General features: G+C 35.2%; 2 protein-coding genes across 4 annotated transcripts; one reads left to right on the forward strand and one right to left on the reverse strand.

Moving 5' to 3' along the window:
• The first annotated feature begins 4,104 nt into the window (after positions 1–4,104).
• Positions 4,105–6,995, forward strand: LOC110909036 (rac-like GTP-binding protein RHO1). 3 transcript variants are annotated; one of them, XM_022154047.2, is made up of 8 exons: positions 4,105–4,363; positions 4,460–4,724; positions 5,516–5,603; positions 5,696–5,805; positions 5,905–5,968; positions 6,356–6,420; positions 6,564–6,629; positions 6,714–6,995. In XM_022154047.2, the coding sequence occupies exons 2-8, from the start codon at positions 4,626–4,628 to the stop codon at positions 6,813–6,815; spliced, it is 594 nt and encodes a 197-aa protein (XP_022009739.1). In that variant the 5' UTR covers positions 4,105–4,363; positions 4,460–4,625; the 3' UTR covers positions 6,816–6,995. The 3 variants fall into 3 exon arrangements, with proteins under 3 accessions (XP_022009739.1, XP_022009740.1, XP_035838553.1); XM_022154048.2 differs by having other exon boundaries at positions 4,518–4,724; XM_035982660.1 differs by having other exon boundaries at positions 4,523–4,724.
• A 1,292-nt stretch (positions 6,996–8,287) lies between these two features.
• Positions 8,288–10,730, reverse strand: LOC110909034 (F-box protein At4g35930). Its single transcript, XM_022154044.2, has 5 exons — positions 10,646–10,730; positions 9,726–10,193; positions 9,122–9,196; positions 8,897–9,006; positions 8,288–8,797 (listed from the first exon to the last, which is right to left on the reverse strand). Exons 2-5 carry the CDS (start codon positions 10,101–10,103, stop codon positions 8,530–8,532), a joined length of 831 nt encoding a protein of 276 aa, XP_022009736.1. The 5' UTR covers positions 10,104–10,193; positions 10,646–10,730; the 3' UTR covers positions 8,288–8,529.
• Between the last annotated feature and the right edge of the window lie 1,968 nt (positions 10,731–12,698).

The following is a 12,698-nucleotide window of genomic DNA, read 5'->3' on the forward strand; positions in this document are numbered from 1 at the left end:
TTCATATTCGGGACAGAATTTTCTTTCTACTAAGCTCTTAAATTCTTCCCAGTTCATAGCATACGCCATCCTTCTTCCTTTTGCTTGTAACACCGTATTCCACCATTCTAGCGCCCTTTCTTTGAAAAGATTTGACGCGTACATGACCTGATCATCCTGAGCACATTTACTTATGGCAATTACTACCTCAGTTTTCTCTAACCAACGGAGTGCCGCAGTCGCTCCTTCATTGCCTGCAAACTCAGATGGTTTACAAGCAAGAAATTCCTTGTAAGTGCAACCAGGCATTGCAACTTTCATTTTCTTAGGGAGCGGCGCTTGTTGTGGTTCATTGTCATGATTAACATGATCATTGCCTCCGTTTACGCTATTACTGAAGTTATCTTCAGAAATACGTTTGCTAGGAACGAGTTGTTGTGGTTTTATTGGATTTTTAACAGCAGCAACAATTGCTGGAATATCGTTGGCTATCCCTTGAGCTATCATTGTTGGAATAGTGTTGGCTATCCCTTGAGCAACGATATTTTCTATATCCTGCTTAGTCATAAATTGATCCCCCGGTTGTTGATCAGAATCATTAACTGGTTCATTATTCGCGTTTTCCATCTGATAACTACTTTATAGATAAATAATTAGTATACAAGAAATAATCCAAGTTTACACTTAATTGCACATAATCACGTAAACAAAATTTGTAAATTTTCTAAAATTTCATTTGTTTTATTGATTATATCATATTTTTATATATAACCATTTTATTATTTATTTTACACATACTGATTTTACTATTATTATTACATATCCATAGTTCCATAATCTCTTATCCTTTGTTAGATAATATTCTAGTAACGGTGTTCCCTCCCATCTGTCCCCCCAATCTCTTGGATTCTATTCCCAGTATCCATTAGTTCTTCAGCAAAGCGAAGTTCATCCGTATTCTCGTTACTTATTGGTGGATTTGGTAAAGGTTTTGTTTTGAACTGAGGAAAAAGCTTATAGGGATGGTTTTGTAACTGTATTTCATTAATCAACCATTTGTCTATTTGCGAGTGGATTGAAGGGTTTGGAATACCTGGTTCTAAGTTCATCGGTAGTTGTGTTTTAAGAGAGCGATTAAAAATATTTTCATTAACAGGCTTAATAGTATTATAGCTTGCCATTATAAAATCTAACTCTTCCTGAGATGGTAACTTTTCAATTTGCCTAGAACTTTCCCCAATTTCTATTTCCTTAGGCTTGGGTTTCTCGCGAGGTAAAGCATCAAATTCTATAGGTTCTTCTATGTCTGGTATATATCTATTGAAATCTCTGGAAACCTCTACTCTTACTGGATATAGATTTAAATTCTGAAGAGCCTCAAACAAGTTACTCATGCTGTTTAGCAAAATAGACATAGTCAGAATTTATAAAATTTATAGAAAACTTTTTTTTTTATATTAGTTCCTACTGGGTACTATTAAAATAACTGAAATTTACATCACACGAGGTTTTATTTGTAAATTTTATGATTCCCTTGATAAGACTTCTAAACTGTAGATAATAAAGGTACTAATACTTGAGTCAAATTATTTAAGAATTTGCATTACTGGCTACATTGACTAGCATATAAAGTTTGCTCATACTGTACACAATTAGTCAGATAAATAAACAAATAATCACAAAATAGCAATTAATGGAAATTAAGTATTTTCTAAATACTTAATTGGCTTAAATAAGTGGCTTGAGAAGTGGCTCTGATACCACCTTATTTCTGTCACGGCCCCCGACCCGGTTTGACCCGTTTCAGGAGCCGCGAAACAGAAATCCTGCGGTATTTAAATTTTAGGCGACATCGGAAGTCTTTTTAAAATAGGATCTTTTAATAATATAAAACTGCCCGTTTTATATAATTTAGGGATAAATCCCTGTGATTTCTCCGGGAAATCTTTATTTTCAAAACATGTTTCTTTTATTTATTTACAATGAGCCACTTTTCTAAGCTGGTAGTGCTTCCTGGCACTTTTCTTTGCTCACAACAGATCACCTAAAACATGTTTGAAAAAGGTTTTGTCAGCGGGGAAATACTGAGTGAGTTCATTCAGGTTTTAGGAAATGACCCATAGTTATAAATTACAGCATAAGAGCGATTACAATGGTTCATATCTTATTTTTATCTGGCTTTCTGTCACAATGGTGACAAGTCACAATGGTGACGATGGTCATACCACTATTAGGTCAATGAACTCTAATAGTGACGTTCCTCCCTAGTAGGTCAATGAACCTAACTGGGAGAAATAGTAATGTGCACAATACCCCACTAACCAATAAATCAAGATATCCACGACTTAGTCCCTGTAATTATAACACTTTTGAAAATAAATTTGGAGTATTGTAAAACATTTGATAAAAAGAGAATGACTCACATTGCAGATTTAACGAGCAGTGTATAAGCATACTGATTAGCCTTGATTATTCCTAATTTAAATAATAAATGCACACACACAACCGGGTTAGTAACTAATACAGCAGTTACGATAACTCACGAGATCAAATTCTCACAACGAACGACAAAGTGCGATACTTAAACATCCATCGATTTAACGACGAATGACAAAGTATAACCCTATGTGGGCGGCACTTAAACATCCATTGGATATATTGATCGGTCGGAAAATGAATCTAATAGCGATCGAGTTATTACCCTGATTGTGGCAGCACTTCGTGTATCGTGTGTGTTGTGGACTGATTTAACTATAACTCGACGTCAATTGAGAATTTGAGCGTCGTTTTAATCACAGAAAACTAGTGCCAATGTCCTCTATTTATACCCAAAATTTGGCCTCGCTTACGGGTCGTAAGCCTGATCCCTTACGGTCCGTAAGGGACACCTAAAAGGCCTAGGCTTGCCACTCGTGGGAGTAGCGTAGATGAGTCAGAATTTGGTCCAATTAAACTTAAACAACGTTTTAAGTAGATAAACATCCAGCTAGGGTTTGCCCCCCTTGAGTTTTTGGGGCCCTGATCCTGATTCCGATTGTTACGGAAATTTTACGGTTAATGCAGAATTACTTGGGTGTCTCAATTATGGTTTCCTAATTGACTTATTATCATCCTAAGTATTTGATTTTAGTGAGAGTTGTTACAGTGGTGATGTACCCGCACGGCAACTGAAGTCATCGCATGGGGTCACCGCATGTGCCCCGTGCACCCTAAAATAACCTAACTTGTAATGTTATTACCCGAGCCTAAGTTAATATTTGCGTTACCAAAAACACTCCAGAAAAACCTAACACCATGGATGTTAACCATTAAATTTAAAATCATCTACAAGTCCACAAGAGCATGAGATTTCTGACTAAAAAAAATAAAAAATAAAAAAATAAAAAAACCCTTCATTTTCCTTATAACACCAAACTTTCATAAACATTTACCTCAACACCTGCATGTTATATAAAATAATATACAAATAAGATTGTTTGTGTGTGGAGCTCCAACCTCTTCATCCGTAAGGGGTTTGAATCTGCGGATCTAGAACCGTTGAACACCACCCCACCCCGTAACGCAAGGTTGGCCCGAGAGCGGTGGTTCGAGATTTCAAACGTGTGCCACACATATGCATGGGCGAAGCTTTTAAGGGCCGGGGGGGGGGGGGGGGAGGGGGGACATCTCGAACTTTTTGCTTAGTAGTGAAGATTATGTAATTTTCATATAAAATTTTTGGGTATATACGTTTTCGACCCCCGGTTTTATTTCGCTCAGTATTGGAGAGTATGTAGTTTTCGTATAGAAATTTTTTGGTATATACATTTTCGACCCTCCGGTTTTATAGAAATTTTTAGGTCTGGGGACTTCCCCCCTGGTCGAAAACCTTAAGTTTCGCCACTGCACATATGCATTGTGTATGCTCTAAAGACAATTTAAATTTCAACTATAGCAGGTAAAAACGATACACGTCAATCTTATTTTTTCACAGTTTAAAATCTTAATTTCCAAATCCATCTTGCCATCTTGGTTCATAATAAAATAATAATTTATAAAAAAAATATATTGAAATGAATCATCAATACGTCTAACCTACGCTATATAAATCTCCACAATATGGACTAAATCATTAAAGCAAGTCTTTATTATTTCCACCAAGAACCATAATAAAAATAATATCAAGAATCCAATTACACAGTTGTATTTATTTATAAATATAAATGAAGAAGAAGTGCGACAAATTGTGTCATTACAGCAAAAACATTAAACAAAACCCCTCTTCGTTGGCACAACAAAATCCCAAATATCAGAATTTTCTTCATCTTTTTTAAATCAACAAAGAGGGGTTCATCTGCACCACCCACCAAACAATTCAACTGCATTGTTTCCCGGTGCCACTAAGGTTCTTTACTTCTTTCAATCCCTAATCTTCCAATTCCAACAAAAGATAATTGATCCGTCTTTTATTCAATTTTTCCTTTTTGGGTATTGTTTCTAGGGTTTGTTCTTGGGGTTTGGAAGAAAAAAGATTGAATTTTTCGTTGTGTTTTTTGAAGAAAAGAAGGGGGAAATTTGTGGGAAGTGAAGAAAGATAAGGGGGTTAAGAGAGAGTGTGATTTAGTGGTGATCAGGTCTTCAGTGTGTGGAAGAAGATCTGAAGAAATATGAGTGCTTCAAGGTTCATAAAGTGTGTTACTGTTGGTGATGGGGCTGTTGGAAAGACTTGTTTGTTGATATCTTACACTAGTAACACTTTCCCCACGGTGAGAATTTCAGTTTTGGATTATGGGTTTTTCTTGATTTTTATTTTATTTCATCTTGTTGGTGTTCTTGATTTAGTTAATTTGGATAGATGTTTACTTGATAAAAAAGATTATGAATTTACTTGAATTTTCTGTTATTCTTGTTCATGATTTAGTTGTAAAAAGGGGAATCTGTATATGATTGAATCTTTTAGGGTGTCCAATTATTCATCTTGATTTAATATTATATGGATGATGCAGATAAAGAATTTGCCTGAATATTCTTTAAATTGTATTGGTGTATTCTGGTTGTTTTTCATCTAATTTAGGAAAAGGAGAATAAGTGTATAATAATATTTGGTTTGAGATTTTTATAATAATATTTTCTCTTGAATTTATCGTGTTCTTGAACGAAGATTTAATTGCTCTTCTGGTCGGTTCTATCTTTGTTTATGAGAGGAAGTAGCTATACAATCACATTCTTTTCTGGTACCCAATTTGGTGTAAGATCAAACTTTTTCCTGTTTTTTTTTTACCATACATTTAATTATTCGATTAGTACATTTTGTCAAATTTATGAATAGGATTACCAGTACAATAATGTGAGTCTTTTTGGCATCCAATTCGGTGTGGTGCTTCGTACTTTGTTGATAAAGATGAAGATTTTTTGTCGTTCTCGATTTTGATTTTTAAATTATTTCACAGTTTTTACATCCGTTTTATGTCTAATGTTCAAAAGGAAGAATTGTATATGATGACATTCTTTTCGAGTTATCGGTGCTAAACTCTTCATTTGATTGTGGTTTAAACAGGATTACGTCCCAACGGTATTTGATAATTTCAGCGCTAATGTAGTTGTCAACGGAAGCACGGTTAATCTAGGCTTGTGGGACACTGCTGGTAACCTTTTGAAAATATGTATTAATTTACTTGGTAATATTTGTTTGAATCGTCGTATATTGATCATGTGTTGACTGTGTTCTGCGAAACAGGACAGGAGGACTATAACAGATTAAGACCGTTGAGTTATCGTGGTGCCGATGTTTTCATTTTGGCGTTCTCACTCATTAGCAAGGCCAGCTATGAAAACGTCTCCAAGAAGGTGAAATTCTCCTCACTTTTCTTGTAAAAATTAATAAATAAATAAAATCTTTATGTAATTTAATTTGGACTTAAAGTTGTTGCTTTCTTTTATTTACAGTGGATTCCCGAATTGAAGCATTATGCCCCTGGTGTCCCAATCGTTCTTGTTGGGACGAAACTCGGTGAGTTATATCACGAACATTCTTTTTTCAACCATAAAAGCTTTATGTCTATAATATGATATTAAATTTTAAAAATAGAAAGAACATTAGTTGTTTTTGTAAATTTTTGTGAGAGTTTATTGCTCCAAAACTTATATGTTTCCATGTAAATTAAAAAATAAAAGATCTTTTTAGCATTTGAAGTCATTAAAAGCATACAACTATAAGAGATAACAATACGATCATGCATTTTTAATGCATCGTTTTGGCCCGTCTGATCAACTGATTGTATTGATTCGGGTCTATAAGATCGTGTTTTTTTCTGATTATCTTTATGTCGTTGACCTATGATGTAATTATTCAAACCTATTATACTTCTAATAGAATTGAATTTTTAATGGATTGTAGATCTTCGGGATGATAAGCAGTTCTTTGTAGATCACCCTGGTGCAACTCCCATCACTACTGCTCAGGTGCTAAACTCATACCCGAAACTAGTATAACTGATTAGAATAGAGGTTGCAGTTTTGACCCGTTTACTTATAAACGGGTCAACCCGTGTGTAAAGTTGTTTGATTGTTTCTAATGCAGAATGATATATCTTGACTTTTTACAGGGAGAGGAATTAAAGAAGACAATTGGTGCTCCTGAGTACATTGAATGTAGTTCAAAGACACAGTTGGTAAGTTCAATGTTTATTTTTTTATTTTTTTTATTTTATTTTGTGATGTTAAGTACAAATGTTTTTTTTTTTTTTTTTTTGCAGAATGTGAAGCAAGTATTTGATGCGGCCATTAAAGTGGTTCTGCAGCCTCCAAAGGCGAAGAAAAAGAAGGGAAAGGCCCAAAAAGCATGTTCGATATTGTGATCAAGAAGATGAATACCGGTTGTATTTCACTGTTGTCCACACTTATCTTGTCTTGAATTCAATTTCATATGTTTGTTGATTTTGTTGTATTTTGATCTTTAAGTACTTGAAGATCTTGGTGTACTAATACTGTATCTTGGTCAAAAATTTGTATTTTAATGCTCGTTATTGTTTGTGGTTGTGTCGTGTTGCTCTTTAAGTTGGAATATCGCGATCGCCCATTTAATCAATGACTTGATGAAAATGATCTTTATGTGATTGAAAACACTTGATGTTGAAAATTAAAAGTGAACTTAAGTGATGGTATTGGTATTTCAATTTTCAAACCACTGCAAACTCATTATTTCTCAACTTTGCAATAGAAGATATTATCTATATGTAGGAGTGTTGTAAAAATCACGACTAGGAGGCGACTACGAAATGGATCCAAGTTTTATGTATTCATTTCCGGTGCATGCAAAGACACACACACATCATACTTGCATAGCATATTGAAGTTGAATGCTGTCATTTTGATCAGGGGTGATAGCTTGCATCTATGTTCAGGTATATTTACACTAACTCAAGACGTTAAATGAAAATTGAATACTTTTTTGGTTTTTAAAAGTTAATATTTGGTTTAATCATTAATTTAATTCAAATTTGAGACGTACATCTGAACACATGCTCATACTTTGTTAATTTGGCCTATTATTTGGTTCAATGCATTTGTTTATAGGAATTTAATTTTATCAAACATTTAGTTTTATTTTTAGGTTAGACCTGCCAGTGGACCTTGCTAAATGGGTTTTAAGAGCACTTTGCCTTCAAGCACACAAGTCCAAGAATTGGTGTAGTCATGCGGTTGCAGCCAAGGTGCATTAAGAAAAGCAAAAAACATTCTTGCGACATTGTACTCATAACAACTTTGTATTTTGAATCATGTATAGAAAACTTATGTACATGTGTTAATGTTAAAGTTTTTGCGGGTTAATGCGCCGTAACGACCATGTTCCCGCCACGTAGCACGGGTTGTGTTACTAGTTTCATAGACTCTCAAAAGTCAAAACTTGGTACAATATATATTTCACTTAACATGATATCATAATATCAAATATACTTTGTTTAAATTTGAAAAAATCATTATTTATGGAAAAAACTATAAGTGTGATACCCTAGTAATAGATGCAACTAGTATGTATATAGAAGAAATACATTATTTCAAAACAAATCATAACAATGAGAAATGACAACTAGTGTGATAAACGTCTTCATGCTTTTATGCATTTAAGCCCATGGCTATCACAAACAAAACCAGTGCACAACATTTATGAAAACTTAACCATTCTTGTGACCCATTAAAGCTCCCCATCACTTTCTTTCAGATTCAGCTCATTAATGAACTATCCTTTCATGTACAGTTTTCATGCAATACTTTATACTTTATAGCATTATAATAGTATGTCTCATACAGAACAAACAAACCAACACCCTAAAGCAAAGTGTTCTCACAATATATACAAAAAAACATAACACTAAAACCTTATTTGATTATAACCCATAGTATTCTACCACTCGTCGGCCAGCATCAAGACGATGACAGTCCCTTTTAATTTATCAAAATTGTACCACCTTACTCTAGCTACCCACTAGTCGTACAAACCTAAAACGTGAAACTTAGGGGCGGGGTACTACTGTACATGACAAACGGATGACTCAAACAGTCAAACGAAGACTAACGAAGTTTATTCTGAGCAACAGCCTGGCAAAGCTCAAGCTCTTCATCATAGAACAACACTCGGTTGGAAGCATACGGTTTGCAGATTGGTTTCGGTACCAGAGATGGAACAATGTATGTAGGAGCAAATGCCGGTTCTTGAAATAAAACTGCCGCAATTTGGCGCATTTCAGTTAACTTTAGGCGCGAAGGGGGGCGGGGCCCATGCCTAGGTGCTTTTGGAGTGCTTGGTAGTTTTAAATCTTTGCTTTTACCGGCGCCCTTGCTATAACAAATTCAATATCATGTCATTAAATAATAGATCCATGAACAAAATGATAACATTCCATATAGATAAAGAAAGAGAAAAAGTTGAGATTTTTACCTTACGAAAGGCCAGTGTTCAGTAGGTAGAGGCGTTGATGTGCATAGCAATTCTTGCCGAGACCTATCTGGTGTGGTGTAGTTAAAATAGAATTGCCGAGCTATCACGACCTAATGAAATAAATATGCAAACCATTTTTTTTAGAATTTGATCATCTGTATGATCGTTAGATTATGGTGCGATTACAGAAATTAAGAAAGTGGAGAAAAGATAGAAAAAACTTACGGCTTTTCTGACTCTCTCGGATACATGGAAAACTGCTCTTAGTTGGTCATGGTGGAGGTGACAAAGTATCTTGACCTTGAATCACATAGAAGGGATATTAAAAATGCTAATAAAAGTGAACAAATAAGGATGGGTTAAATAATTTAGGCGCAACTTAGATTTAGAGATCAGATTACAATATACAACAAACATGTGTAATGCATGTAGATATAAAAAATGTAGCCGGTGATAATACTGATTGTTTTGGCCAAAGTTTCCTTCAATTAAAATAATAGATTTCATTTGTACAGCCAACAAACAGGTTTTATCTCATCATCCAACATCTGCAATTGGTGTTGTCAAAGTCATTTATCTTTAAGCTGTTATCGGTCATAACTAGCTCAATTACACAACCTCAGGAAAGCCATATAATGACATTGTCAATCGCAAATCACGTTGATTTAATTATATGGCCACAAAAATCATTTGAGTAGACTTAGTGTTCTCAGTTGCACATTTATATGCCAGCATAGTACGTTAAATCAAGTTAACAGCGGCATTTTTAATGGCAATCAGCGTACATTAGGTATCAGTTAATCTAAAGTAGATATGAAATGTGGGTTACCAGCAATTCCATAGGGAGGGATTCAAGCCTGGACTCATAATCTGACAAATCTCCGTTAGGTTGTTGCATCTTGGGTGTTCTCGGTAAATTATTCTCCTTGACCAGATCAAGTGGTCCAGCCCGAGGACTGTATATAAACCTTTCAGGTGATAAAAGTATAGGAATGCCATTGGCACATTTATTCTGAACCACAGTATTCTCTGCATCCATAACATCGACCTTTCTCTTCCCAATATCTACACACGACTTTGAAGTCGACGCCTTGCTATTCCGAATCTGAGCAAGAGCACCTGGCTTCAAATACTTATTAGAACTATTCATCCGCCTCTTCCGCTTTGAAGACTTGGACGCTTTCTCTTTCGGCGACAGTTTGCCCATCCTACCTACTCTTTGCTTCCTCTACTACTTCTCAAATCCAAGTTATTTAAGTTATTAAATAACTTGTAGCACATTTAACAGCTAGTTCACCTAAACCAGTGTCATCACATCAAAAACTTAATCCTTAAACTAAAAATAATCCCCAAAATTAAGTACATCACAAAAAAATTACTAAAATACAAAACTAGAAGAACAGCTATAAAAAAAATTTAAAAATTTATTAATTAAAAAAAAAAAAGCAGATAACAACCTAAAACTTGAAGACACAACCGAACTGTACCGATAACTAGCAACTGAAAAACCTAAAATTAAAGCTACAACAAGCACAAACTATAGATTAGACTATATCATCATCATACATATAGATTAAATCCGTCAATAATCATAAACGAGACTTCATAAACAGATTAAACGAGCAGAAACAGATACACATAAACAATCAATCAATCAATTCATATCGAATTAAACAACAATTAATAAGCAAACGATAACTGAACTGAAAGTATAAAGGAGGGAGGGAGGAAGGAAGGAAGTATACGAACCTAGAGAGAGAAAGTAGAGAGAGAGGGAGAGGATGAACAAATTGGGGGAAATGGAGGTTGCTAGGGTTTTAAATCTACAATTTGAATTTATTCTGATTGCCCGCCAAATTTATTTTATTTTGTCATTTTATTTTTGGAAATTAAATAAAAAATAAAAACGGTAGATCTTTATGCTGACGTGGCGGAATGTTAGTGGACGAGTGGTGAAGACGTGTACGTGAGTTATGGAGAATCCAATGTCTGTATTGTGTCCCACTCGGGCCTATCATACGGCCGTAAATCGCGGCGTATTTTTTCAAAAATATTTATTATTATATTTAATCACATCAATGGGTGTTTTAAATTAAAAATTAGTGTGACTTTTTTCATACTCTTAATTATTAATTAAGGATCAATGTATTTAAATAAAAAGGGTCAATATCATAAATGATGGTCAATGGTCAATAGTCAATACAACTTTGGTTTTTTTTTCTTGAGTAAATTACAAGTTTTGTCCTTTATGTATGTCCCAAATTGCAGACGCTGTCCTTTAAACCAAAACTTGACAGGCGGTGTCCTTTGTGTTTTCAAAATCTTGCACGTTTTGTCCTTTAGGCCAAACTTAGTTAGATTTTTTAGTTAAATCTGGTATCAAGGGGCTATTTTGTAAAAAAAAATTATTCAGGGACTAAATTGTACAAAACTTAAAAATATAAAACCCCACAAATTAGGTCTTCTTCCCCATTTATCCCCATTCACCACCGCCCCCAAATTAGGTCTGCAACCACCACCGCCATTACTGCCACACCCGCCGCTCAACCATTACGACCACCATTTCCGACGCCACACCACTCCGCCCTCAACCACCATGATAAGGATTGAAAAATGTATGAACTCAAGACTGAATCAACAATGGTTGAGCTCGATTAACGTTCAGGAAGCTATGTAATTGAAATAGCTACCGAGAATCCGTTAATGGTAGTTGACAGAAGGTTTAGGAAGAATTGTTATTACTTTCAAAAGATACCCTGCACTATTACAAGTTGTCACTTTTTATACTCAACTTTACAACTACTTCCTAACTAACTTTATCAACTAACCTCTAACAACTTGTATCCAATCTGTTATCTAACTAACTTGTATTACTCAAATAGTTCGTATCAATACTCCCCTGTTAAGATGATTCTTGACCCCAAGGATCAAAGTTAGGAAATTTTTGCATTATTATTGCTGCCTCTTCCCATGTAGCATTTTCTGGTCCCATATTTTTCCACTTGATTAGCCACTGAACCCCCACCCTGTTGAACCTTTTGAATGTCTTTGAATCCACCACACTCTCGGGTTCCAATACAGCAGGATTAACTCCTCCCTCCTCAATCTCTGATATAGAGCTAGGTGGTGATCCATAGTATTTTTTAAGCATTGAAACGTGCACCGTAGGATGGATGGAAGATCCCTCCGGTAACTGTAGTGTATAGGCCACCTCCCCAACTTTGGATAGTATCATGTATGGACCAAAATATTTTGCTGCTAGTTTTTGATTCAACCGCTGTGCCACTGACTGCTGCCTATAAGACTGCAGCTTCAAATACACCCAATCTCCAACTGAAAAACTCCTTTCAGTCCTGTGATTGTCAGCCAGTTGTTTCATACGATTTTGAGCTTGTACCAAGTTACTCTTAAGGATATTAATGACTTCTTCACGAACCATTAAACTCCTATCCACGGCTTCAATATTACTCTCACCTGGAATATAAGGTAAATGTACAGGAGGAGGTTGACCATATATGACTTCAAAAGGTGTGCACTTTATAGCAGATTGGTAAGTAGTGTTATACCAATACTCAGCTAAAGGTAACCACTTGACCCACTCCTTTGGTCTTTCAAAACACATGCATCTCAAATAGTTTTCTAAACATCTATTCAACACCTCCGTTTGACCATCAGTCTGAGGGTGGTATGAACTTGACATCTTTTGTTCTACCCCCTGTAATACCAACAATTCTTTCCAGAAGTTACTGATGAAGATTTTGTCTCTATCTGATACAATTGATCTGGGAGGTCCATGCAGCCT

This window comes from Helianthus annuus, chromosome 14 (assembly GCF_002127325.2).
Source record: "Helianthus annuus cultivar XRQ/B chromosome 14, HanXRQr2.0-SUNRISE, whole genome shotgun sequence".
NCBI lineage: Eukaryota > Viridiplantae > Streptophyta > Magnoliopsida > Asterales > Asteraceae > Helianthus > Helianthus annuus.